This window comes from Miniopterus natalensis, chromosome 4 (genome assembly GCF_054644295.1).
Source record: "Miniopterus natalensis isolate mMinNat1 chromosome 4, mMinNat1.hap1, whole genome shotgun sequence".
NCBI lineage: Eukaryota > Metazoa > Chordata > Mammalia > Chiroptera > Miniopteridae > Miniopterus > Miniopterus natalensis.
In genome coordinates this window covers 75,181,215-75,209,005 of record NC_142084.1, presented here as the reverse complement: position 1 = coordinate 75,209,005, position 27,791 = coordinate 75,181,215, and the positions used below count along the sequence as shown (strand labels likewise).

Here is a 27,791-nt window from a genome sequence, read left to right as displayed (position 1 = left end):
CGCTGGGGGTTGGAGATAGGGTGAAGGGAGTCCAGGGCTGAGGATTACACAGGCCAGAGTAGGACAGTGACTGGTTTGATCCAACACACATTGACTAGCTGCACAGTCACCCCTTACTCCCCCTGTGTTGAATTGGATGAGAGTCAGCAGTAACTCAAAGCCCCAAAGCCTTCTGAGTCCCTCACCCCAACACATATGCACAGGTACACACTCATGCATGCACACCCATGGATGCACAGAAACTGATGCAGCCCAGGGTACGTGGGCAGATGGAGTCCAGTGACCTGGCTCTCATCTTGGAAGATGTGATCCAGTGGGATCATGATGCTGGTGGGGAGTGGATCTTATTCCTAAGCAATGAAGTAGACCCCACAGGAGATAAGGCTTCCAGGCAGTCAGTGAGCAGTTAGGGGTGTTTAAATTGTAACCACCCACCCTGTCTGCATGCCTGTGGGGCTGCATCTTCTGAAGAGTGGGACCGATTGGACTTGGAATAGAGTCAGGGGTGAGAGTGGTGGCCAGGCAGGAGCCCTGGTTTTACAGCGCTGTTATAAATCAGGTAGAATGATGATCCGTCTGGAGTCTGCAGACTTTGGGGGGTAGGAGTGTCTTTCTATAGCTCTCAAGCTTGAGGTTCTGGATAAAGGGGTGGAGGGAGGTGCTGGTGGTAAGGCCCTTGAGCCAGGCATGGGTTGGGGGGACGAGTTGATGAGGGTCCCAATGGGCTCCCCAGTGGCCCAGGACTAAAGTGCCGCAAGAGACTGCCAGGGGAACTTGAAGCAGAGCCGACCTTGCAGAGTGAGTGAGCCCTGCCACACACACACACACACACACACACACACGCATGCACGCACGCACCTAGTACAGTTTTTGCTTCCAGCCTGGTGCCTGGGCTTGGAGTGGGGGTGGTTGGGAAAGGACGGGGTGGGCAGTGACTGCCCGCTGAATGTGCATCAGCCTCTGCACTTAGCAGAATCGTTTGTCTCTTCAGCAGCCCCTGGTGCGGTTGAGAGGTGGTGCCAACATCGGGGAGGGCCGAGTGGAGGTGCTCAAGAATGGTGAATGGGGTACTATCTGCGATGACAAGTGGGACCTGGTGTCTGCCAGCGTGGTCTGCAGAGAGCTGGGCTTTGGGAGTGCCAAAGAGGCCATCGTTGGCTCCCGGCTGGGGCAAGGTAAGGAATAGGGAGGACATCCCATAGCCTCTCCACAGAGAACATGGCATGGGAGCCCAGCCCGGCTGGCCGGCCTGGGGCTTCCCAAGCTCTTCTTGCTCTCCTCCTGCCCCCAGCAGCTGCTTCTCTTAGAGACTCTCAGGCCTCTCCCTGGAAGGGCCTTAGGGAACAGTGAGGCCCCATTTTCCAGTTTTGGAAGCTGAGGCCCAAAGAAGGGAGTAAGTTACCAAGATGAGACAACATATTAGCAGTCAAGGAATACTTTAATGGGGGCTCCCAACCCCTAACCCAGGGCTCCCACTGCCCCACTGACAAACTGAAATCTCAGGAAGGTCCTCCAGGAGGAGAGCTGAGGGTTCATCAGACTGTGGACCACCCTGGACACAAAGGAGTCCCGTGTCCTCTTACTCTTCCACTCTGGCACAGCCCCACAAAACTCCCTGCCACTGAAGACTGGGAACATGATGCCCCCCCTTCGGATGTCATGAGATGCTAAGGAGAAGGGGCCTGGTTTTTATTAAGTGTCCTGAACAAATGTTCCATTTGAGCAAAGAACAAAATATAAGAAACTTTCAAGCGGGTCAATCCCCTGAGAGCAATGTTATGACCCTGACATGACAACACAACAGAGAATGTCCCTTCCCCCTGAGCCTGTGAAGGCCACTGACCCTTGCAAGCCCCTGGTCTTCAGAAGGAGGCTCTTCATCCCGACACACTGCAGCCCAGTGAGTGCCCAGCCCTCTCCTGGGGAGCTGTGGACTGAGCAATGGAAATCAGCCCTCTGGGTGTTGAGCAGCAGGGAGGCTGCAGAGAACCAGGGGCTGCTGTGGCTGGAAGGGGTTGGGGAGGAGGGAGAATGGGCTGGGGAGGAGGCGTGTGGTGTCCTACCCTGTGGGGAAAGGATGTTTCCATGCTGTCAGACAGGGCCATTGCCCCACAGAAAGGAATGTGGTGAGGTCATAGATCACAGCGGAGAGGAAATAATAGCCCAGTGGACTGGCGAGAGTCCTGGGATCAGACAGTCCTGGGATTAGGGGAGCTCAGGCCATCTAATCCAAACAATGGGGAATTTGAGGCTCAGGAGAACAAGCCTGAGGTCATCAAGATAGTTAATGGTAGAGAAAGACAGAAACCCCAGTATTCTGACTCAGATTTGGGCCTCCCCCTTTGCACCCCATCGTGCTCGCATTCAGAACACCTCTCTACCTGCACTCTCCAGCCCCTGCAAACTTCCTGAGCATGCACTGGTTTGGGGTCTGGGGTGGACATTAATGTCACAGTATGCCACTCAGCAGCTGTTAGGCCTCATGGCAGTCCTCTCTGGTCATGGTGAGTAATTCAGGCTTCCCTTAGGTCTCGAATATTCCTACAGTTCCATTTTATTGATTGCTGATGTGATGGTTTGGGCTTTCCCAAGGCCAACAGGACAGAGACCACTGATTCTGAGGAATAAACAAGGCCTGGGTGACATAAACATTCCATGTCTCCTGGGTATGTGCTATTTGACCTAATTACTCCACTGCCCAGAGCAGCCAAAAGTTTCTGAGGGCCTGTGGAACCCTGGGAGAATGTGACGTCTCACATTTCTGATGCTGTCCTTGAAAGAACCATTGGATGATTTACTGTCTGTTGCCACACTGGGTGTGGTCAACTCTGGTTGGCAGAAAAGGGAAAGTCCACATTCAATGTCAGGTCACAGAGCAGATGGGGTCAGTCCCTCAGTCCTTGCTGTGGCTGGTGGACCAAGTGACCACACCCAAGTGAGGGCAGTGAAAGGGTGACAACGGAAGTTGGGGGATCTGAATCCCAGTCCCGGCCCTGCCCCTACTTGCACAGTGACTTCTGGGCCTCAGAATCTTTACTGGATTTATGATGCCTGAGGTTCTGTCTGACTCCAGTCTCCTGTGATTCTCCGAAACTTGTCTTTTTCACAAGGATGGATGTCAGGTCAGAGTCAGGCGGTGCCCTTTGTGCTGCGGGACCCCGGCACTCAGACAGCATTCCAGCTGTCTGTTTATGCATCCGCTGGCCCCATGCTGCATGCGGGGAGGACCTGTGTCTTTTATCTCTGTGTCCTTGGTGCTGAGCCTGTGCCCAGCTTGTAGTGCTCCAAGAATATTCATTTCATCAAGAGTGAATGAATGGACGGATCAATGAAGGAATGAAGGAATGCGTTCCGGTTGCATAAGTAGGGTCAGCTGAACTAACACTTAGTAAAGAAGTTTCAACTTTCAAGACGCACTGTCCAATAGAAATACTATGCAAGCCATATACATAACTTAACATTTTCTAGACATAACTTTAAATGTTCTAGTAGCCATGTAAAATAAATAAATAAGTAAACAAGAAGCAGGTGAGCCCTGGCTGGAGTGGCTCAGTTGGTTGGGCATTGTCCCATGCACCAAAAGATTGCTGGGTCAACTCCCAGTCAGGGCACATGCCCAGCTTGGTGGGGGCATGTAGGAGGCAGCTAATCAGTTGCTGTGTGTTCAATCTCAAGTTGTTGTTTCTCTCTCTGTCTCCCTCTCCTTTCCTCTCTCTAAAAAAATCAATAAAAGTATTTTAAAAGGCAGGTGAAATTAATTTTAATAGTCTATTTTATTTACCTAATACATATGAAATCTTTTGATTTCCACATGAAATCAATATAAAAATCTATGAATGAGATAGATGACATTTTGCGTACTAACTCCTTGAACTCCAGGGTGTGTTTTACATTTACAGCACACCTCAGTCTGGACTGGCCACTTTCCAAGTGCTACTGTATTGGACAGGGAAGCTCTAGAGTAGGATTTTCAACAGGTGTTTGCAAGAGTTTTTAAAACATGCAATACCTGACTGTTCAGTCAGAGGCACTGACCTCTTTTCCCTTAGACTGTCAGATAAAAAAGTGACAACAGCCAGCACAACAATAGCCATCTGGTATGAATGAATCAAAGTCATACCTTTTTTTTTTTTTTTTTTGCCAGATCAGCAAAAAATAAAAATTTTTGGTGTGCCGCAGAATTTTAGTAATTTGTTTATGTGCTGTGAGATGAAAAGGTTGAAAATCGCTGCTCTAGAGCACTGGCTTTAAAACCCTTTTGCTTGCAATCCCCGATCAGAAATACATGTGACAGTATATGCCATACACATAAAGCTGAAATAACCCTTTGTGAAACAATGCTAACCTTTACAACATGCAAAACACTGCTATGTCCTATTCTCTTCTACTGGGCTCTTAAAAATCTAGTTGTAACCTGCTGAGTTGATTGTGAGTCCGGAGTCCATACCTTGTTCCCTGTGGTCACCTGGGGCCAGGGCTTGTACAAGTAGGAAGAGCAGGGCCAAGGTGGAGGTGTGGAGCAATTCTGGGTACAGTCCAGAACCCAGGAGTAAGGGAAAGCTGGGAGTCAGGATGCAGGTCAAACCCAGGTCAACAAGAGAAGCCAGGGGCCTGCAGATCCCACTGGGTGTGCTGCAGCTGAACACCCAGGCCAGTGCCCTCTCTTGATATCTCCTGCCCTGCCCAACCCACCACAGAACCAGGTGGTGCAGAAAAAAGGGTGATAAACACTGGTTTGCCCATCTCTGTGCTCTGCCCCTGGTGTCCCATGAGTATGCGTGCTTCAGGAAAGTGGGCCCTGCTCTCTGGGCCACATCCCCCAGGGTCTGAGAAAGACATGTAAGTTTACATCAGGCCAGAAGGAGACTTAACCAGGTGTTAGTTGGAGTCTAAAGCGTGCTAAGATCTTGTGTTAATGTTTCCCCTACAGTCTAACAACCCACAAGCACTCATTGAGTAGTATTTGGGCTGGGTGGCGGAATGGAGAATTTATTTATTCCACAATCATTTATAGTAATCATTTCTGTTCTCCAGGAGCTCACTTCAAGTGGAGAAAAACGATACAACCCCAAAGATAACTTACACTAACAGGTGATGGTGTGTAAGAAATAATACTGAAAATAATACCTACCGTATTCAGCGTCCCTAGTAACTTGACATACTTTGTCTCATTTATTTCTCAAAATCTGAACCCTGCAAGATAGACATCATTGCTTTTTTTACAGATGAGGAGAGTGCAGATCAGAAAGTTTCCGTCATTTCCAAAGGAGACGCAGGCTGAATTCGGTATCAGGCTGATTGCCCGGCTCATTGCCTGGTGAGGGAGCATTGTAAAAAGTAAAGACTGCAGACTTTTAGACAAGGGTGAGGTCATTTCAAGCTGAGCCATGGAGGACGGCTTTGAGGTGTCCTTGAAGGCAGAGGTGCTCTAGGAGGCAAGAGGACATAGTGCTTCTGAACGGTCAGCTCTTTCCCGGAGCAACCTCTGTTCTTTTCCAACATAGGGGTCCCCCCCCCGCCCCGGACTGTCCTAAATGAGCTTCAGAAACTTAGCAAGATATTCTATGGAGTCAGACTGCCTAGTCTGAATCCTGCTTCCTCCATTGGGCCCTTTACTTAATCTTTTGTCTTCATTTTATTGGGTTGTTGAGATGATTAAATGAGTTAGTAGAAGCATTGTGTTTAGGACGGAATTCAGCACAGAGTAAGTGCTCAATAAATATTAGATATCCTTATCACCACCACCATCGTCGCCACAATAATTATCACCATCACCACAGTCATCACCACCATCATCATCATCCTCACAATCATCAGACAGTTTCTGTCTGATCGAACTGGGGTCCAAGGTTGCTGCTCATTTCTATGCCCATCTTAATTCATGAGCTGTGGCCTCCGCTTGCTCCAAGAGCCCTGGTTAGGATCTGTATTTTGTCACAGCTTTCCCACTCCGAGTTCTTGGATGCTTCCAGCCGTAGCCACTGATGTGTTTTGATAAATTTTATAAAATTCCAAGGAATTGGAGGCATCATCATTTATGAATTTCCAAGGAAATGCATCTTGGCTTTTACAACATGGGTTGGTTTTAGAAGTTAATTTTTGGCCTCAGTGAGCCTAGATACTGGTTTCTTCACAACCCCTTGACAGAGCCAAGGGCCCTTCCTTTGGGTTCAAAACATAGGTAGGCCCTGGCTGGGTGGCTTAGTTGGTTGGAGTGTTGTCCTGTACATCAAAAGTTTGCAGGTTTAATTCTCAGTCAGGGCACATACCTAGGTGCAGGTTTGATCCCGTTGGGCACGTATGGGAGGCAACCAATCGATGTTTCTCTCTCACATTGATGGTTCCTCTCTCTCTTTCTCTCTCTCTCTCTATAAAATCAATAAAACATCCTCAGGTGCGGATTTAAGAGAAAACATAGGTAGTCACCTCCATCTTTTACCACATTATATTTAAAAGTCTATTCATAAGTGTCTGCCTCCCCCATGAACTACCTGTAAGGTCTTCATGGCAGGGGCTGCCTTCATCTATGAGTCCCCAGCACCTAGCACAGAGGCCGACATACAACAGGTTCTCAGTGGAGTCAGGATACATTCAGATGCTGTTTGCAGCACTTCCCCTTTGCCCAGGCCTGGTCAGGAATACAGAGGGAACAAGGGCAAGGCACCTGCCCTCATGGGGCCTCTAGCCTAGTGGGGAGGCAGACAGACATTGAACAGAGAGCCCCCTGAATGAGCGTGAAGCAGAGTGCTCGGGGGGGGGGGGGGGCTTCCCGGGAAGACCCAGCCTTGAGGGGGTCAGAAAGGCTTCTCCAAAGAAATGGCGTTGAAGCCCAGCCCTGAAAGGTGAGCAGGAGTTGGCTGGTGAGGACTGGAAGGAAGACGGTCCAGGCAGGGGGGTCCATGCAGAGGGAAACACTCGGCTCAGTGGAGCAGCCGAAGGAGACGATGTGGCTGAGGGCGAGGAGCTGGCAGAGCCAGGCGGCTAAGTGGAGGTCAGATTCTGCAGGGCCTCGTAGGCCATCTGAAGGCAGACATGCAAAGACTTGTAATGTAATGTGGTAAAAGGTAGAGGTGACTCCCTATGACTGGGTTTTACCATTAAGCACAGTGAGAAGCCGTTGCAGGGATTTCAGGCAAGAAGTGACCTGGTTCGATTTGCATTAGGAAATCTCTTGGGCCGCCGTGTGGAAAATATTTTGGAATAAGCAACGGGGAGGGAGACTAGAGGCTGTTGAATTTGTCCAAGTGGGAGATGGCAGGGTTGGACTAGTGTCGCGTGGCAGGAATGAAAGAACAAAAGCACTGGGCTTTGGGGGAATGAACAGAACGTGGTGATGGATTGCTTGTTGGTGACAAAGGAAGGGGTGCTAGAGATGACCTCTGGGCTGTGGTGAGAATCACCAGGTGGGTGGGGGAGCCGTGTCCTGGGGTGGGGAAGAGCTGGCGGAGAAACAGACTGGGGGCGATCCTACTGTTGGCCATGGAAGTAGAGAGAAAACAGACATCACTTTCAAGAAGTTCTCCCTGAAGGGGACGAAAGAGACTGGCCAGAGGGAGGCGTAGGGGGCAGGGGAGGGTGGTCATAAAGATGGGAGGTTTTAGCAGGTGTCTGAGTGATGAGGGTCAGGAGGATGGTGAGGATCAGGAGAGGGAGAAGGTCACAGGCAGGGCAGGGACCAAGATGGGAGTCGATGCAGCTCAAAGCTCCTAGGAGGAACTGGGCTTTGATCCACCGTGATGGGCTGGACAAAAGAGAGGTGGTTTTATGAGCTGAGTTGAGCTGAATGCTGGTCAGCCTGGGAATTCTTTCTCCCCAGCAGTGGGAGGCTTTCCCTTGTTATCTCTGCCTGTGAAAGAAGCTTCCCGCATGCTCACCGTAGGTCATTTGCTGGATTCTTCCATCTGCCCCTCCAGCTCCACTCTCCACCCTTGCCCATAAAATGAGGAGGCACGCTTGGGTGTGACCAGCAGGGAGCCCTGGCGGCAGGCTGGAGGTGCGGAGAGGAGAGAAGCCAGGTATTTCTTCTCCCTGCAAGGTCCCTTTTGGCCACCATGTCCCTCAGCCAAGGGTAACAGCTCTTATCAGGTGCCTTTTCACACAGCTCTTTGCTCTCCTGGATTAGATATTGGCATCCTCCCCTCACGTCTGCAGGCCTGGGGCTGATATCTGTGCCCTAGTGCTATTAGACCCCGAGCACTGGACTGTCCTTTGTGATTTCCCTACAGCCTGTTCATACCTCTATTGTAAAGGTCTATTTTTCTAACTTTCTTCAGATCATCCAAGTTGAGCATGTCCTCTGTGTCCTAAAGGGATCCAGACTGTACAGCAATAGGCACCCTTTTCAGGTTCATAAATGCATGGAAGATGAAAGTTGGGGAGGAAACCTAGATGTCTTCTAGTCCAGCTCCTTAATTTAAGGGAGAAAACCAATATTCGGGAGGCTGAATGAGTTGGCCAAGGTCACACAAGTTAGTACACCCCTCATTAGCTCTTATGGGAAAAGTGGATCCCAAGACAAGAAGCAACTCTGTCCAGGGAGGAAAGGCTGAGTCATTGAGCTGACCGTGGAGGGCAGTTGGGAGAGTTTTGAAGGTGGGAGAGACGTGTTCTTATTATCTGGGATTTTCTTGCCAGTTGCAGAAACTTTCCTTCAGAAGCTTTCATAGCCCATGTTTATTTTCTTCCCCAGGGATAGGACCCATCCATCTCAATGAAATTGAGTGCACTGGGAATGAGAAGTCCATCATAGACTGCAAATTCAATGCCGAGTCCCAGGGCTGCAACCACGAGGAAGATGCTGGTGTGAGATGTAATATCCCTGCCATGGGCTTCCAGAAGAAGGTGAAGAGACTGGACGCACAGACGGAACTGTGTGTTATGTTTCGGTCATTGAGGCCCCAGAAAGTACAGACCTGGTGGCCTCACTTGGAAGGTTTCTAGGTGGTGGTATTAGGGTACTCTGGCGATGATCTTAGGAAGGGCTCAGGCTCCGCTGTTATCATGACATTGCCACCTAGCATTTGTAAGTGTGCCAGAATGAGAAAACATACGTATAAGCACAACTGTCCTTAGTGGCAGATGTTGAGCGTCCACTGGGTGCTGCATCCTGCACTGGGGCTGGACGTATGTGCGATCCCAACACAGTTCTTTCTGAGGGACCCCAGGTCTACAGCACCTGTGGCACCCTTGGCATGGGCCTTTTCCAAGCACCCAGAGGAACCAAACTGACATCAGATCTGCAAATCACACAGATGTAAGCACAATACAGATAGTATTTTAGTAACCAGAGGGAAAGAAAAGGGAACCTTAACAGCGTTAAGCCAGAGGCACACCTTCCTATCCTGAGATGGGGCCTCAAAAAACCTACGTAGTGTCTCCTAGCTTGGATGTCCTTGCCCACGGGAGTAGCCAGCAGATGACTTCCTCTTGCCAGGAAGTCTATCCAGTCTTACCAAAAGGCCCAGTAAGTCCTATTTAATGTCCTTCATTATGCCATGAATGTGGTCGGGTCTGTGCATCATCTGGTGGGTGGCACGTTGGAAGAGCTTCCTGGGTGCTTATTTTAAAATGAGCAAACTCAGACACAACATGATGCAGGATGGTTCCCCAGCTGACAGTGATTCTTGACCTTGGCACCAGCATGCCAAAGGCACTATTGAACTTGCGCAACTCACTGCCCAACAGGCCAAAGGTGTGCACCTGATAGACTCAGCCAAGCCATGCGTTCGCTTATGGGTGAGCAGGACTGTGGGTCAGGGCCTCACAGCTGTGGGAAGAGGGGCTGGGCCATCTGTAATTGCCCAGCAGCATTCTAATAGCCATAACAGATCTATAAAAGCCAACGTGCTCTGAGTCTGGCTTGCTGTGGCACCGTTCACTTCAGACAGATTGGAGTTGGGTGGAGTGGGGTTTTCAACCCAAATGAAAGATCTGGGCCAAAGAAAGTGAAATTTTGCAGAACTATTTTATGGTGGGAATTGCTGAGCCAGGCCCAGTGATGCCCCAGAGGCACGGAACTCCCAGCACAAACAGCCCTCACCCTTTCACGGGCCCTCCAGGCTCCAGGAGGTGGCCCCTGCTCTCATCTACAGAGTGTGGGAGAGTTTTACACTTAGATCTGTTTCTTACCCCTGGAAAGTAAATGGGGATAGTCACCTGTGGAAGAAATTCCTATGGCACCAGTTCTTGCCACAGCAGATGGTCAGGCTTCCATGTGGCTGGCTTGGGGCCCCCAAAGGTCCTGGCAACAACACTGGGCAGAATAATCGAGACTCCTAAGTTTTATCACTGTGTCAGTTTGCTGGGGCTGGCAGAACAAAATACCACAAACTTGGGTGGTTTAAACAATAAAAATGTAGCCTCTCGTAGTTCTGGAGGCTAGAAGTCCAAGATCAAGGTGCTGGCAGGTCTGGTTTTCCTGAGGCCTCTCTCCTTGGCTTGCAGACTTCTCACTGTGTCCTCACATGGCCTCTCCTCTGTGCTTGTGCATACCTGGTGCCTCTTCCTCTCCTGGTAAGACCACCAGTCAAATTGGATTAGGGCCTCACCCATATGACCTCATTTAGCCTAATTACCTCTTGAAAGGCTCATCAAATACAGTCATTTGAGGGATTTGAGTATGAATCCAGCATATGGATTGGAGGGGGGGCACCACACACACAAATGAGCTTAAACAATCACTCACTAGCTGATTCCTTAATCTCTTTGAGCCTTCAGTTTGCTCCTCTAAAAATAGGCTCAAGAGAGATGATTCCTAGAAAAATCAGTTGACTTTTCATTGAATGGCTAATGAAGGCCACAGACTGGAACTGGTTTTGTCTATCCACCCACAGCACAGCCAGAGGCACTCAGGAAGACCAGCGTTGGCCTCCTGGAGGTCAGGCCTCTTGCCTGTTCTGAGCCCCTCTATCTGTTTTAAGGAAAGTTTTGTTTTCTGATGGGACTCTCAGCTAAAAAGGATCATTGCCGTGATGATGCCTAGCATTTCTCGAGCACTTCCTGAGCGCCAGGCCCTGCCTGAGCTCTTTCTGTGAACTGTCTCATTTCATTCATCTATTCAACAACCCTGGGAGGTAGATGGAACATCATGGCTGCCCTTGGCTTGTCTGTTTGACGGCTGACCTCATTGACCCTTACAGCCCCTAAGTCCATAACAGGAATTAAGACCTGTGGCCCAAGGGCCATGCTGTTGCTAAGGATTGGTCAGCTATTGTGCTGTTGTTAAGGACTGTTGACCAGGCAGCTTAACTTGCTGAGGCTTTCTTTAGGTATCATGCCTTATCCCAAAGGCATGAATTATTGGAAGCGCACAGTAGGCTCTCAGTGATGCTGTTGACTCTGTGTCCCAGGCAGGACCCTGTGGCATGGGAGAATTGGGACTGATGGCAATACAATGGGGCTGCTCCTCTGTATCTCCTCCTGGTGACCGTGCCTGCCTTTCTCTCTACAGCTGCGCCTGAATGGGGGCCGAAACCCCTACGAGGGCCGGGTGGAGGTGCTGGCGGAGAGGAACGGGTCCCTCGTATGGGGGACGGTGTGTGGTGAGAACTGGGGCATTGTGGAGGCCATGGTGGTCTGCCGGCAGCTGGGCCTGGGGTTCGCCAGCAATGCCTTCCAGGTGAGAAGTCCCAGCTTCAGCTCCTCCATCCAGTCTGATCTTGCCCACCTCTAGTCAGCCCCCATCTTCCACAGACCTTCCCCAGCTACCCAGAAGGAGGAAAACCAAGTGCCGTGGGCTGGGAGGCAGGAACCTCATCCTGGCCTCAGTTCTGCCCCTCACAAGTCCAAGTCCCTGAGCGAGTCATCCCCCCCCCCAACACACACACCCCCTGCTTTTCCTCTCTGTAGAATGAGGGCCTAGACTGGTTTCCCAGTTCACTCAGCTTGCACTGGGATTCACCCTAGGCTGAGGGCTAATCTTGGGGTGTCCTTCTATGCCCTTTGCAGAGGGAAACAACTCAGTCCTATGGGGTAGTGGAGACCACCCAGGCCAAGGCCCAACATGCCATGTGCCTTAGCTTGCTCCCCTGGAGGCCCCTCAGGCCAGAACCTGTTCCCAGCTGTAGTCCATGCTCATGCATTCTCTGGTTGATCAGCTGCTAAATTTCAAAGCCCTTCCAGAACCCTTGTCACAGCGCCTGCACCCTCCTCCCAGGGGCCCCTTCCTCAAAGAGAGTGACTCAGCGGAGGGCAGCCAAGCTCCTGCCCCAAAAGGCAGCAGAAGAAAGACAAGTAGCATTTGGCTTCTAAAATTATTCCCTCTGGACCCTTCTGTGAGGGAACAGGCACCCACAGCATACAACAGTGTCAGAGGTGGAGTGCGGGGCAGGGGACAGAAGGCTTGGAACCTATTCCCAGCTACACTCCCAGCAGCCCGCGGCATAATGATCTGGGACAAAGCAGCCACCTTCGCAGGCCTCACTTTCCCTCCTGTGACACGGAATGAATAGTCCTGGGTTCATAATGTCCTAGCTCTAAACACTTTCCTTCAGCTTCTCACAGGGCAGGAAAATGGCTGGAGCACCCCCTCCCGCACTTTGCTAACCCTGACCCCAGCTCCTGTGCCCAGGTGGCCCTGCTTGGGATGCGGGTGAGATATGGAAGAACTCTGGCAGCCTTGCTGACCCTGACTACCCGCCAGGTCCAGGGAAGGCAGTGAGTCCTGAGCAGAGGCTGCCCCATGGCCCCAGCCAGCTTCCCGGGCCAGCATAGGATCTCTGCTAATGCTGCTTAGGACAAGCCAGGGTACTCTGTTTCTCTAAGGAAAGTAGACAAACAGTGCTCATTACAGCCTAGTGGCTGTCCAGCTGTTTTTGTTCCTTGTCAACTCATTGCTACGACATCTGGGCCTCAGCTGAGGTGGTGACATGGGCCTGCACCTGACATCAGTCACCGATTATAAGTCCTGTCCCTTCTCTAGGCCCCGGTTTTCCATCTAGAAGATGAGGAATGTATAGTCAGGTTCTCTAGAGAAACAGACCCAATAAAATGTATGGATATCAAACTAACTACTGCCATATATGAATAAATTTCTTCTCTCCTGCCAGTTGTGATCAGTTGGTAGTGTGTTCCTGGAGCACTGTGTTGAGAAGGACTCAGATCACAGTCAGGCTTAGAGGAGAGAGTGCCGTGATTGATTCAGAATGTCAGGATAAGTCAGTGGAAGCATGAGTTGCAGGTGCCTGCCATTCCTGACACACAACACACAATAGTTGTTTGACCAAAGCGACCTTAGCAATGCTCTCCAGAGGGGGGAGGGTGGGAAGTGAAATAATTAATTCTCATGGTGAGAAGACCTGGATTCTCACTCAATCACTAACAAACTGCATGACTTAGGTGATTCTTTGTGCCTCAGCTGTCTCCATCTGGAAAATGGGATCATTAAGCTTTGAGACTTTTGTGAGGCTGAATGTTAATAGAATACGAGAAAGTGAGCATTGCCGGTGACATCCTGGCCATTTCTTCTGTTGATTCTCCAGGAGACCTGGTATTGGCACGAAAACATCAATGCCAACAAAGTGGTCATGAGCGGAGTGAAGTGCTCGGGAACGGAGCTGTCCCTGACGCACTGTCGCCATGATGAGGACGTGGCTTGCCCCCAGGGCCAAATGCAGTATGGGGCTGGAGTCGCCTGCTCAGAAAGTGAGTGTTCCTCGTAGTCATATCCGCCCTCCCTGCCAGGCTCCAGGAAGGGACCAGTCTCACTGGTGATTCCTTGCACGGCTCTGGGGCCTCTGCCATGAGCTGAGTCAAAAAGGAAAGCAAAGGGTTAATTCCTGTGCGGTGAGAAGGTGGGGGCAAAAGGCAAAAAGGACTCCCCCAACCCCAACCACAGAAACTTGCCTGATGGCCGGATAGGGGGTAGAGGAAAGCAGGAGGGAGCAGCCAGGGTGCCTGGGGGCCTTGTGTTCAAATCTCAGAGCCACTGTAGACTATTTAAGCGACCTCGGGCAAATTACATGGCTGCGAACTCCTTGCTCTTAGCAGTTAATGATGAAGAGAACACCTTCCTTGGAGGTGGTTCTGAGGTTAGTGAAGCATGAAGCCTATGCTAGTTGCCTGGTACACACGGCTTTCTTCCTTCCACCATCCTCCTCCCCAGATCATTTTCTGTTTCACACCCTGGAGGCAATTTAGCTTCCTGACGATTCCCTGGGTATTCTAGAAAGACTGGAAATATAGAAGGGGAAGCCCCACCAGGATGCAGAATGACCCAGTTTGTGAAGTTTCCCTTCCATGCTGAGAGAAAGGACCAGAGGCCATCCTGCAGGCATGTCACTCTCCTGACCCCCAGACTCTGCTCTTCCCACCCCTGGCCTAATAAAACCAATCCCCGGTGAATCAAGGAAGCAGGAGAGGCCCAGGATCTGGCCCAGCAACTTGAGGCCAGACCCTGCCTGCCACTTATTGCTGATTTGGCAAAGTTAGTTAACTGCTATGATCTACAGTTGTCTTTTTTTTCTAGAAACTGAAAATTAAATATGACAATGAATATACGCAGGTGCTTAATAACAAACGATACACTGTCTTTTACCATCAAGGAAAACTTGAGAGAAGATTAAACCTTGAGCTCAGTCAATTCGATTCTCCCATCAACCCCTTTAAGACTCACTCAGCATTTTCCTAAGTCCTACAAGGCAGGACTGTGGGTGGATGCCGGCGCTGGCTTCTTTGGGCAGACATCTCAAGCTACTGCATCCTGTCTGAGAGGAGAGACTGAGAGCATCACCCTTACCGGCCACCCAAGCAGAGAGAAGCCGTCTCACCACTGTCAGGGGGCTTTTCTTGGCCTGTTAATCCATTTATATTTGTAATATACCAATTTTTCCCCAAAAGGAAATTTAGATAACATAAACTTAAATAAAATTCAAGGTAGCATAAAATAAAAGCAGATGAAAGAAAAATAGATATTGGCAAAAGGGTAATGACTCCAAATGGTGTGCAGGATGCAGCCAATAAATGACTCTCATCATTGATGTATCTCCTTCCCTCTCCCTTCCTCTCTTTGAAGAAGAAAAAAAAAAGATGGGTGGATCTTGTAAATAATTCACATACAACATTTTTTGTGATATGACGTGTACTAGAAACGTTCAATGGAATCCCACTTGTAAAGGGAAACTTAGTTCATTCTTTGTAAAGAAGTAAAACCTAATATATTTATACCGAAAATATAGATTGTAGCCATCGGTAATTTTTTAACACTATGTGCAATGTGCTAATTGAGTAAGTCATCCTGTTTTAAAGGATGCACTTTGAAAAAACCCAGCCTAGAGCCACTGCAAGCAGAAACTGGAAGAACCTGTTAAAGTGATTGGCAGTATACATCAGAGCCTTGAAGATACGCAGCCCTTCCTCCCAGCAATTTCACTGATAGAAATATATTCTAGACAAATAATTTAAGTTATATACACAGATTTACTACAGGATGTTTGTTGCAGCTTTCTGTTTAACTGGGAAAAATTCCCAGCAACCAGTGTATTTAAAAATATGGACTAAGGTTATGAATTAAATATCACGTAGCTATGTTTTGAATGTTGTAATGGATATTTATTAACAAGGAAATATGTCAAGATGTATTTGAAGGGAAACAGTATAGCAGACTATAAATCTGCATACAATATTGCACATGTTGGAAAATAGATCTGTATCACTCCCAGAAGAATTAGACCAAGGTATTAAGAGGGTTCTCTCTGGGTACAGAGGATATTGTTATTGTTTGCCATTGTCCTTGTCATTGTTTGCTTTTCATTACCGAAAATCTCAAGCTACTGAAAAGTAGAGAGAATATTATAATGAGTCCTCATGTACCCATCACGCAGATTGCACAATTTCCAACATTTTGCCCACCTGCACTGATACCTGCAGAGGTGTCCAAGAGGACACTCAGAGAAGGAGAGGAGGAATTGGAGCTGGCATTCCTCAAGGAAGGTGACCTTGAGAGGGAGACCATGAGTCAGTTCCAGAAGGTGGTGCCAGGCAGGGAAGGTTGGGGGGTTGTCCCAGTTCAGGAATCAGAAGTCACATACTCGGGAAGGGGGGAAGGGTCTCGGGTCTTGCTTGAGCACTGTGTCTGCCCTCCACAGCCGCCCCTGACCTGGTCCTCAACGCGGACATTGTCCAGCAGACCACCTACCTGGAGGACCGGCCCATGTTCGTACTCCAGTGCGCCATGGAGGAGAGCTGCCTCTCGGCCTCGGCCGCCCAGACCAACCCCACCACGGGCTACCGGCGGCTGCTGCGCTTCTCCTCCCAGATCCACAACAATGGCCAGTCTGACTTCAGGCCCAAGAACGGTCGCCATGCGTGGATCTGGCACGACTGCCACCGGTAAGGCCTCCCTTCCACCGTCCACCAGCTGCCCCACCCCAACATGCTGCAGGGCCCAGATGGGAAGTTGGAGGGAGTCTGTCTGCCATACTGACTTGCCATTCTCCACTCCCAGTTGCCCTGGCCCACCTCCCCTTCCCTGAGCCATTCTCTCTCTTGCCTCCCATGCCTCCAACATTAGGAAACAAGCTTTGTTTTGAGTACCCCATGCCCTTCCACGGACCTCAGTCATTGGTTTTCAGGTGTGTCCACAGGAAGTTCGTGCTCTACCAGGTGTTTGGGGGTTCTGCAGTGATTGGACTCTGAGTTCATTTAGAAATATATTTTAAATACCAGTATGTATTTTAAATATTTCTAAGAAGACAGTAGGTTTGGAGGTACAGTTCTAGCCCCAGGAGTCATGAGATCTGGTCTCTCAACCAGCTGTGCCTCTAACCAGCTGTGTGGTGTCAGGACAGCCGGACCATGTCATCTACTCTGATGTCCCTTCCGGGCCTCAGTCTGTGGATCTGATCCCAGGGCTGTAAATCCTGGACAAGAACAGAGTGAAAGCCTAGAGCCAGCCCTAGCTGGAGCCAACAGAAGCCACCCCGTTCATCTCCCAGCCTTTCTATTTTTTTTTCTTCTTTGCCTTGATTCTCACTCTAACCCAGAACCTGCTGCCCCCGCTCATTCACATTCTCCTGCTCAGACCTGAGCTGGGCAGATAAAGGGAACAGAAGCGAGCACACTTCTGAAAAGGGAAGGGGGGAGGCCCAGACGTGGGTCCAGTGAGTGCCCATGTCTGTGCTCAGAATCCCACCTACACCGCAGAGCTTTGGCACCTGGTCCCTGCTTCTCCCAGGGAGGCCCGTGGGCTGGTGTGTCTGTCAGTGCTGCACCCCGGGGTCTGGTGCATTAGGATCTGCGTTTTAACAGGATCACCACGTGCTCATGTGCACATCGCAGTCTGAGACGCCCCATCTAGCTCATCTCTAGCCTTCTTCCTGCCCTAAAATGCGGTGATCACTGGGGCACAAGAGCTAACATTTCTTGACCCCTTCTAAGTGCCAGGCACGGGGCACCCTCATTTTCACTGCGAAGGGAACAAAGGCTCGGTGTTTGTGTGACACAAGAAGTTATGGGTGGGGAGCCCGACTTGGGCCTGTCTGAGCCCAAAGTTTGAGCTCTTTCTGTCACCTCCGCTGACTCTTCATCAGAAATCTCTCTGTCTGCTTTGTTATGTGACATCCGGTGGCCTAGTCACATTGGAATCGGTTTGGCGATAGAGTTGTTCAACTCGTTTCAAAAGAAAGGACTAAGACAGAAGGTAGGGGTGCTGGTTTTTCTTTATAATGACTGTGTATATGTTCTGAAAGCCGTAATCATCAGCCAGAGTTGTTGCTCTTTATATAGAAGCATGTCGGTCTTCTGCGGGGTGGAAGGCCGAGGGTAAAATCAGTCATGACCGTGCTGGTGCCTGAGTTCCTTGGGGACACGTGATGGAGGCCCGGGCCTGCAGGGCTGACGCTGTCTGCGCATCTATAAGGGGAAGGTAATTGGATCTCTGCCCCACACATGGCGGTCCACCCAGACATTGCACGGCCGGAGCCTCTGTGTGACACATGCTTGCTCTCCCGGGAATGGTCTCCCCTCTGAGCGTGACATCGTGGAACTGCTTCTGATTGCCCCACCCCTGTGTTTCCTGTGGTCTGTGTTATTTCTTTGCTTACACATGTTCCAGTAAGTGGTTTGGGAGGGAAGGGTGGGGAAGAACATGTGGCTAAGCATATGTCCCTTCAGACCTCCCCTGCTGGTCTATAGCTGAGACCCTGTGACCATAGGATCCCACCCAGCCTCCAGGGCTCTGGGACTTCTCCAGGCTCTGTGGGAGGACCTTTTGACAGGACTCCTGGCCCCAAACCTCTACTGGGTCCCTTTGGGAGTCTGATGAAACCTGGCCCTTCCTCCACTCAAAAAATATTTTTTTCTAGAATATTTAACACCCTGGTTCAGCAGATGTACAGATACTCTGAGCCCATCTGTGGATGCAAAGTTGAGAAACCTGGCTCAAATTAGTGCAGATGGGGGAAACTATCAGCCCCAGTTTAATTAGTGCTACAATGAGAAACAGAGCTCTTTTCTCTGAAAGTCCCAAAATGACACAGAGATTGACCACCTTAGGAGTCTCCTTGCCAACGAGACACAGAGGACAATGACCTGCATCATTCTCTCTCACGTGCATGGCCCTTGGTTGATGATCTTGAAGAGGTCCCCCTCCTGCTGCTTGTGCCCCCAGGTAGAGGGGCCAAACGTGCTTACCTGGCATATCACGTCACAGCTTTGACAGGGGCAAGATCAAGCTGGGCACAGACGCGCACACCAAGATACAGAGCTGTGTCTCAGGGCTGGCCCTGCCACCTTGGGAAAACGCGGGAGAGCTGCTGGGAGCTGGAGAGGCAGGAAGGTGGACTTCCAGGTCCGGGGCCAGCCCTCCGAGTCAGGGGTGTCTTTGCTACAAAGGGGAGACCTTTGTTTGCTCCATCCTGCCTCCTCCATGTGTGGAGAAGACCCTATGTTGGGTCAAAGCCCCAGAAATGTAATGTGGCCTCTGTGAGCCAAGCTTAGGCCTCATCACATCTGGGGGGCCTTCTTCCAGCTGGGGGGCTGCCTTCACATCAGGAAGACAGGATGGAGTGAGCGGAAGGGTCCCTTCCCAAGTGGCAGCACCTCCTGAGACTGGAACACATCCTGAAATGGGGGCAGGAGCACTGTCCCAGCTCAGCGGAGCGCAGCCAGGACCATCCGTTCTGGGGGCGCAGGGGACGGGTGGCTGGTGTGGGAAAGGTCGAGGGGTGAAAAACAGCTCCTCCAACCTGCGCCGCTTCTCCGGTTAAAAGTTCTATTTGGGTCCCAATGACCTAGGATAACAAAGAAAATACCCAAGCATCTTGCCTTTCTCTGGTCCAGTTCTGTCTGTCATGAGGATGTGTCCTCAGCGGGTACTGTGTCCTCGAATACTGGGCCCCGGGGTCTTTCGGTAGAAGGCAGTCCTCCCTTTATCCAGATTACAGGGGCCTCCGCCGGGGGAGATGATGGTCTCCTTAGTGTGCTGGTTCCTTTCCAGGTGAAGTTTCCCATCTCTGCCCCCTCAGTCCACGTCTCAGACTTCCAAAGGTTGGGACACCTCAGCCTGGAGAGAGGAGGTGTACCCTCGTCACCAGCACCCGCCTTCCCGCCTCCCCGGGTGGGGCGTGTATGGGTGGTGGGGTGGGGTGGGGTGCCCCTGGGCTCTCTGAGAGGGAGACGTGGCCCGGGGGGTGGGGGTGTCCACATACACTGGAGCAAAGCAGAGGGCTCCAGGACTGCAGCTAGCTACGGCTGGGAGGCTCCAGCCCAGCTGTTTCCTTCGCAGGGTTCACAGGGGAAAATCTGAAGAGCTGGGGAAGACTCTTAAATCAAGTTTGCAGAAGCAGGGGGAGCAGGAGGAGGTCAGCCTCACAACAGTTTGTCTGTGGTCTCCGTCTGAGTTCTGTTTAGACAACGGAACATAAACCTATTTCTCTTCCATCTTTCCAGCTGGTAAACAGGGTAACAGAAGCTGTTCCCTGAAAGATGCAGACATGTTTTAGGCAGTGAGTCAGACCTCATGCCTCATCTTGCTCCTTCGAGAAGCCAAAAGAGACTTTCAAAGTCATCACTTCAGCTGCCACAAAATGCGTCCCTGTGACTGCTCAGCATCGTTTACCCAGAAACATGAGTGACCTGGGAAAAACCCAGCGTAGGAACTTATGACATTATTTTTAGCAAAGGCAAACACAGGAGGAATTGGAAAAGAACCTCTGATTTCCTCTCCGAAAGTCCACCCTCTTAATTCCCCTCTTCCCCCGGCCTTCTGCTGCCCAGCACAGGGAGCCTGAGGCCAACCACAGGCGGCTTGGGAGGCAAGGAAGCCACCCTGGGCCTGGGAATAAGGGTAGGAATGGTAGTGGTGGGGGTCATAATAAAAATACTCCTCCTGTCACTACAGGGAGGAGTGGTAATGAGGAGGGAGTTGACGGGTACCCAGGACCCCTCTGTCTCTGCCGCGTGTTAGGCATTTCTGCGATTTCTCCTCCTGGGTCCTTTCCATACGCCTAAGGCTGGGCCATGTGACCGTTCTCTTCCCCAGGAGACACCCATTTTCCAAATGTCCCCTGTAATGAGAGAGACAAGCATGTTTGGTAGTTGCAGACTGTGACACACACGTTGCAGCCTGGCCAGCCCAGTGCCGCAGCCGGCCGGCTCCAGGGCAGCCCCGTTTCCCCTGTGCACTCTGAACCAAATGCATCACTTTCCAGGAATCTGCATCTGATCTCAATTCCGCCCCCGGCGGCCCAGTGAGGACAGGGGGCACCGTTATGTAAACGATCAGCCCGCCTGCTCAGCTCCCTCCTCTGCTTCACTCCTTCCCACAGGCTTCCCGAGCTCTTTCCCCTCTTTTTTATTTGCTCTCCTGCGAAGAGCAAGACTTCCTGCTGCTGGCTTCCCGCTGTGGCTGGTCACCCCTTCCACCCTGGTCCGCCTCCTGGTGGCCTGTCCCTGGGACATGTTAGTGCCGGCTCGGCCTCTCCCCCTCACTCCACAGACCCTCCCCCATTCTCTTCTCTTCCCCTCTCTACCATATTCCCACTTTAAAAAGTTTTCAAAAGACATCGAAAAGTAACTTTTTCTAGTCTGCAGAAAGTATACCAAAAAGGAACGGGCTGTGAGAGCCACTGTAGTGCTCAGGAGGGTTATCAGAGGCACTGAGTACAAATATCTGTTCATTGAGCTTATTCTATGCCAGGCCCTGTGCCCGTCAGTTCACCTCACTTATTCCCACGGCACTTCATGCATTCCATCCGTTATTATTCCCATTTAGCTGATGAGAGAGCTGAGGCCTAGGAAGGGGAGCTGCTGCCCCACTCTGGAGCCCATGTGAGCACCATGGTCCCGCCTCATGAGGTCACCCCCTCCTCTCCCACAGGCCACCCCTTTGGGCCACACTACTCAAGGTGTCCCCAGAAGTAAATCGCCAGCCAGGCAGTTGTTTGCAGGTGGCAGTTGCTCCCCAAACTGACCCCCAGGTCCTGTCTCCCGCTCCAGGCACTACCACAGCATGGAAGTATTCACCCATTATGATCTCCTGAATCTCAATGGCACCAAGGTGGCAGAGGGCCACAAAGCCAGCTTCTGCTTGGAGGACACAGAATGTGAAGGAGGTATCTTTGTAGGGGGGCTGGGGGGCTGCAGAGGGATGCAATACTCTACCAGCTGTGCCCACCCAGCCCAGAGCCCAGGTCTGATGCTGGACTCTGGCCACCTCTGACTCTCCACGTGACCTTTCTCTATGGGGCCTTCCATGGCTATGCTTGGGGCTGGGGGTGTGGGCAGGGCCTGGTTAAAAGGCACCTGGATCCCCCAGAGTTATGCTGATGGGCACCAGTGGGGCCACACAGTATCCCAGGTAAGGCCCAAACCCTTGGACCACAGACACAGCCTCTCCCACTCTGGCTGCCACAGCCATTCTCCCTGTGTCCCAGTGCCTAGTGCCCCTGCCCCTCAGGCTCTTACCCTTCAAGATCAAGCTCAAATGAGCCCCTGTGCAGTTCCCAGACTCTCAGCCCCCCCAGGCAGAGGCAGCACCCTGCTCACACTGCTAGGAGGCCACCGCACCTGCCCTGTGAGCACACCTGCCATCCTGACATGCCTGGGGCTCTTCAAGGGGAGACACATGATTCTTCTCGATACGCCCAGTGCTTAGAGTAGTGCCCAACGTGGCAGCCTCTCAGTAAATGTAACTCCCACTGATGTGCCATGAAACCACACAGCAAATGGGTTTTGAGCACCTCCCATGTGCCATACAAGCGGTTGGTCCAGTAAGGGTCAGACAGACAAACCAGACCCGAGGCCAAATTCAACTGCTGATTATCCAGAGAGAGACAAGATGACCCCACATTAAGCTAAACGATAAATACCAGAGCTTTCCCCCAATAAGCATGCACTTCATTCCCAGGCTAATGATTCCTCAGAAAGGCCATGGTGGGCCACAGTGGTCAGGGAAGGCTTCGTGGAGGAGGGGGACCCTGGCTGGGTCTGGAAAGAGGGCTGGGATGTGGGTAGACAATCGGGCAAGGGATTCTATAGAAAGGAGAGAGGATTAGACACCACACAATGTGGGTGGGATGCTGAGCCCTGATGAAGCTGAGGCTAAAGGCCTTGGGGAAGGAATCGAATGCTGAGGGTGGGGTCTGGGATATCACCTGCCTAGCAGGGCTGTTTGGGGTGCATTTTGGAGAGGGGTGGCACACAGAGTGGAGGCACCATGTGTGCATGGTGACTGGGGTTCCCTCGGCACCTGCCTGCAGACATCCAGAAGAATTACGAGTGTGCCAACTTTGGTGAGCAGGGCATCACCATGGGTTGCTGGGACGTGTACCGCCATGACATCGACTGCCAGTGGGTGGACATCACCGACGTGCCTCCTGGAGACTACCTGTTTCAGGTGAGGGCCATGGGAAGGCATTCCAGGACCCTGCAGGTGGAAGGAAGGGTCTTTTTCCCAGTGAGGGGAAGGCAACCTCCCTTCTCTTGGTGCCCAAACAAAACAGGTGCATGGAGGCCAGGCTGTCTAAAGTGCAGGAGCCCTATACCCAGAGGCCTGTGCGGTCAGTCGGGTAACCTGAATATGTAGGGTATGCAGGCCGGGTGGGGGGGGGGGGAGGTGGACTGCAGACCTCCTGAGACATTGGCACTCAATTCATTTAACATCTGGTGCTTTCAAATCAAAATGCATCTGTAGCCAGATTTGATCCTCAGGCCAGGAATTTGTCCCACAGACTCTAAGGCCACCTATACCTTTTGCTTCCTTTAGAGCTGTACTCTCACCCTATGCAGGTTTTTCCTGGTGTCCTCACCCTGCCTAGTGTAGAAAGCAACCTTAAAAACAGGCTCTTACAAATGCCTGTGACTTGCCTCTCCCAGAAATGTTTGCCTCATAAATGAGGATCTGCAGAGGGGTCACTTCTCAATGCAGAGAAATTCATCTATAATGGTAGAATGTCTGGCACTAGAGACAGCCTGTCCAGTGACTGTGTGAGCACTTGCCAGGGCTTCCACGTACTCTGTCTGGGTAGAACGCCAGCCCTGGGGAGGATCCAAGGAGCCTTGGCCTCCTACCTCCCTGCAGATGGCTTGATGCTCCAGCCAGGGCCCTGACCCATGCACAGGTGCACTTGCTCCTACAGAGGCTTCTTCACACCCTCTCATTTTCTCCACATTCCCACCCGTCTTGCTTTCCAACTTGCCCCATGGGTGGCAAAGTAGATGACCAGAAATGTGTTATTGTGCCTTGAAAGTTTTCCCAAGGGGGCATTCAGCCAGCCCCGGGCCTGGCCCATAGTTTCTACCCTATAGACAGCCCTGGGATGAACCAACACCTGCAGAGAAGTGACCACAGAGGGGCTTTAAAAGTCTCACTGGGCAATTTCAGAGGCTAAAAATCAGACAGCCAAGCACTTTTCCACCCACAAGCCCAAAACCACAGACTTGGAGAGGCCCAGCGAAAGAGCTGAGTGCTCTGTGTTTTAAAAACGAAGCTCGGTGTCTGTGCACGTACACTGTGGAGGGTGGTTTGCGTTTGAGGTTTGCTGTCACTTTGCTGGGTGAATATGTATCATCATGCAAGCTGTTCTGACAAATGCCATCTGTGTAATAACTGTGGCTCAGTGAAGACTGATGGCAGGCAGGCCCTGCTGAAGCCCTGTGGATGCACTGTCCTGTGTCATCACCAGCGATGGCCATTGCTAGTACCCTCACCTGACAGCCAGGCAAACCCAGCTCATAATAACTCTGTATTTTATTCTGTGTTCTTGACCCCTAAACTATGCAATTCACAAATTAACTCATTATGGGCATGTTAAGGCCTCCGATTAATGAAAAAGAATGTTTCCCTTGGGGTAGACACGGAGCTTTACTTGTGTGCAAGCCCTGGTCTGGGATTCCCTGGCCCTCCCCATTCCATGGATCCCCATGCAGACATCAGTAACCCTGCACATGGCGGGGGGAGCCTGGCCAGGACGAAGTGGTTCCAGGCAGAGGGGCCAAGGCTCAGAAGCCAGCTCTGTGGGTGACTAGTTCCTGGTGGCCTTGCTCTAGCCTCCTACTTATCATTTCCTGGATTCACAGCAGATCTTTTGTCTGAGAAACTACAGCCACATCCCGTAGATTTAGAATCATAGAATGAGAGTCAGATGGGATTGTGGAGACCACACATTTCAGTCCCCACCCTTGCCCCCAAGTGGGTCAGGCTGACCCTGGTGCCCCTGGGGTAAGCCCGTGCTGTACCTACTGCCCTGATGGCCGCACTGTGAGGGTGGCTGGGTGTGCTCCCTGGGGGCACAACTATCTGTGGGCAAGGAGCTGCACAAGTCTAATTGTGCAGGGTGTGCTTGCCCGGCACTATGGGCCATGCATGGGCTGGGGTCACGGGACGGGACAGCTAAGGTTTTTGGGTAGAAAAGAGATAAAGAAAAGTAAGGCCATCCCAGAGTGAGATGTCTACCAGCCTTAGCAGAAGAGACAGTGTCAAAGTGGGACATGGCCTAGGGCAGGTCTGGCAAGCCAGATGGCCTAGGGCCAGATACAGGGCCCAAGAATGGCCGGCACTGGGCCAGGGCACAGGGCTGGGGCTGTGCTGGCCTGTTTCCCTCTGGGAAGGCCCAGCCAGCCTCCTAAAGGGTCATGCCCAAGCCCTCCTGGAGGGAGGGGTCCTTAGGGCCCCAAACTAGAAACTATTCCTTAACTGTCAGGATGCAGCTTCCTCTATCTCTACAGACCCTGGACAGCATGGTCCTTCTTGCCCACTGGGCGTGGCAGGGCCCTCAAAGGAAAATTTTCGTTTTTCCCCCCATACCTCACAAAAGCCCAGGTGCAGCTTTTGTCTCTTCCCCCCCTCCCCCTCCCCTTTCTCCTTTCTTGGTTCCTCACCTCTAATTTCCCTTTTCTGTCCACTCACAGAAACCTCTAAATGATGACGCTCCCTATTCCGACTCCTTTGGGCTACACCCCTTTAGCTGGGGCGATCAGAGGAAGGGGTGCAAGGGGGTCCAGGCCCTTGGACTGGCTGAGCAGGGAGGGCTTGGGGATCGCCCCTAGAGCAACCCCAAGGCCCTGACAGCAGGAGGGACAGTTCAAAGTCACACTGCCAGGAGCAGTATCTGGTCTCCAATGCTCAGGGCAGCCCTTCTCCCACTCCCCACAGTGCCTGTCCTTGTCCCCACCCTGTCTCAGCATGTGCTACTCCCCAGCCCCCTTCTGTTCCTCAACAGCCTGTTTGTGCCCTCCCCCAAGCCCCAATTCCCACCTCTCTACCAACCTCAGGCCTCCCAGGTCACCCAGGAGAGGGAGACCCCTTTCAAAGGCTGTTTTAGTAGGTTGTGTGTGAATCACACTGAGACAGACAGAGGTACATGGATATCTCACTCCCTGACCTCGGCTCTGGCCAGTCCTGCTCTGGCTCCTCTCGGAGCACAGTATCTGTCATGCTCCCTTTCCTAAGGTCACCTGGCTCTGGAGGCTGCACTGGCCTCAGCAGGGCCCTGGGCTGGGGTGGTGGGTGGCTGAGGCAGGACTCCGCAACCAGTCTGTCCTGACTCTCCCCCAGGTTGTCATTAACCCTAACTACGAGGTGGCAGAGTCTGACTACACCAACAACATCATGAAGTGCAGGACCCGCTACGATGGCCACCGCATCTGGATGTACAACTGCCACATAGGTAAGGGCCCTGGACAAGCACCCCAGGTTGGGATTCCCCAGGCCAACTAGGTCCCCCCTTGCAGGAGACAGGCAAGAGCCTCCTTTCTTCCTCGAGGAGCCAGAGCCACTTCCTAATTTGGGTATAGAGCTCGGGGAATGCAGCCAGCCTAGCCTTTCCACTCACAGGAAGACATAAGGCCTGGTTGTGGATTGGGTTTTCACAGCCAGCTCTGGCAAAGGGGGCGGTACAGAACCGGCTGGCCCAGCATGGACCCCAAAGCTATTTAAGGGCGGGAGCTGAGGCCACCACCTCATTATGCATGTGACCTCAAAAATGTGGGCGTCAGCGATTTGTGGTTCTGTGTATCAGTTTTCCGGTCCAGAACTAGAAGCTAGTGAACTGATGTGGCTTCTGGCCCCAAAGAAAGGAACTTTTCCTTGCGTTATACAGCCTGGGGCACGCAGGGAAGCGGAGCTTTCTCCTCTGCAGGAAGAGTGCAGGTCCTCACTTGGGGAGGGCAACCTGAGCACACTGTATTCCTTCACTCCTTCGCTTAACCTGACACAACACCTGGCGTGTGCCCGGCCCTAGCGCTGTCCTGGTGGCGTGACATAGAAGTGGCCCCAGTGGGCCACCTGGTGGAGGGTGGTGGCTCCAGGATTCCTGAGGCCGGCCGCTCCACCCAGGGCGAGGGCCGAGCATCCCGTTTGCCAAGCTCTGTCTTCTGATGCCCACCCCTCAGGTGGTTCCCTCAGTGAAGAGACGGAAAAAAAGTTCGAGCACTTCGGTGGACTCTTGACTAACCAGCTGTCCACGCGGTAAGGCAGCCCGCGGGCCACCTCCTGCCTCCGGACCACAGCTCATCTTCCCCAGCCGCCGGCTGATGGCTGGATCGCCACACTCCCCCTCGCCCAGCCCAGCCCCTGCCCCGTCTGAACACTGCGGCCGCGTCCAAGCCCAGGAGGAAGGGGTGTTCCTGACATTCGCTGGGCGCTGCTACATAGAGCCTGGGAGGCCTCTGGGAACGAGCTTGTCTGCAAGGCCCTGGCAGCAGTGCCACCAGCCATCTTGTCCAGGACCCCAGGTTGTCATCAACTTGTCCCATCCAAACCCCAGCCCCCGTCCCCGCCAAGTCTGACACCACCCTGCTCAGCTCACCACTGATCATACGGGGCTTACCAGCCCGAGGTAGTCAGGCTGAATCCCATTTCTCCTCCTCTTAGGTCCTTTCCAGCCAACTTGAATGTCTAGAGCTCTCTTCCAATTAAACGAACTGCCTCCCCCCCACCCCATTCTATTCACATATAGAAATAAGCTGCCATGTTTTCTGAGCGGTGAGCTCAAGAGTTGGTGCTTCTTCCCCCAGCCCTTGCGTCCTCTTATTTTTCAAGATGCCATTATTATATTATATTTTCATGGACTTTGAAATACAAAGTAGTGGTATTTAATACTGGCGATCTAGGCCTTTGAAAATATAGCTCAAAAGGAAAGCCCGCCCACCTGTGTAAGTGACTCACGTTTCTGTCATTCTGATTCTGCGGGTAACTGTTAACGGTGCTATAACCAGGGTCCTGGGTGACAAGGACACTACCGAACACCATGTGTCATCATGGACACTTACACATACTTGAAACTTGGAATAAAAGATCTATGATTCTCGTCTGTGTTTCATTTGGACTGCTGCACCCAGGCCGAGCAGCAGAGCTC

The 27,791-nt window shown here is 51.8% G+C and overlaps 1 protein-coding gene across 1 annotated transcript in view; it reads left to right on the top strand.

Moving 5' to 3' along the window:
* The window catches only part of LOXL2 (lysyl oxidase like 2), an 86,319-nt gene extending 58,577 nt beyond the window's left edge, over positions 1-27,742 (top strand). The window contains exons 6-14 of the mRNA XM_016211726.2: positions 992-1,175; positions 8,690-8,841; positions 11,450-11,617; positions 13,479-13,641; positions 16,083-16,326; positions 21,433-21,548; positions 22,695-22,831; positions 25,991-26,102; positions 26,827-27,742. Of these exons, the coding sequence (XP_016067212.2) occupies positions 992-1,175; positions 8,690-8,841; positions 11,450-11,617; positions 13,479-13,641; positions 16,083-16,326; positions 21,433-21,548; positions 22,695-22,831; positions 25,991-26,102; positions 26,827-26,906 (1,356 nt within the window). The 3' untranslated portion in view covers positions 26,907-27,742. The remainder of the gene's footprint in view (positions 1-991; positions 1,176-8,689; positions 8,842-11,449; positions 11,618-13,478; positions 13,642-16,082; positions 16,327-21,432; positions 21,549-22,694; positions 22,832-25,990; positions 26,103-26,826) is intronic.
* The last annotated feature ends 49 nt before the right edge of the window (positions 27,743-27,791 follow it).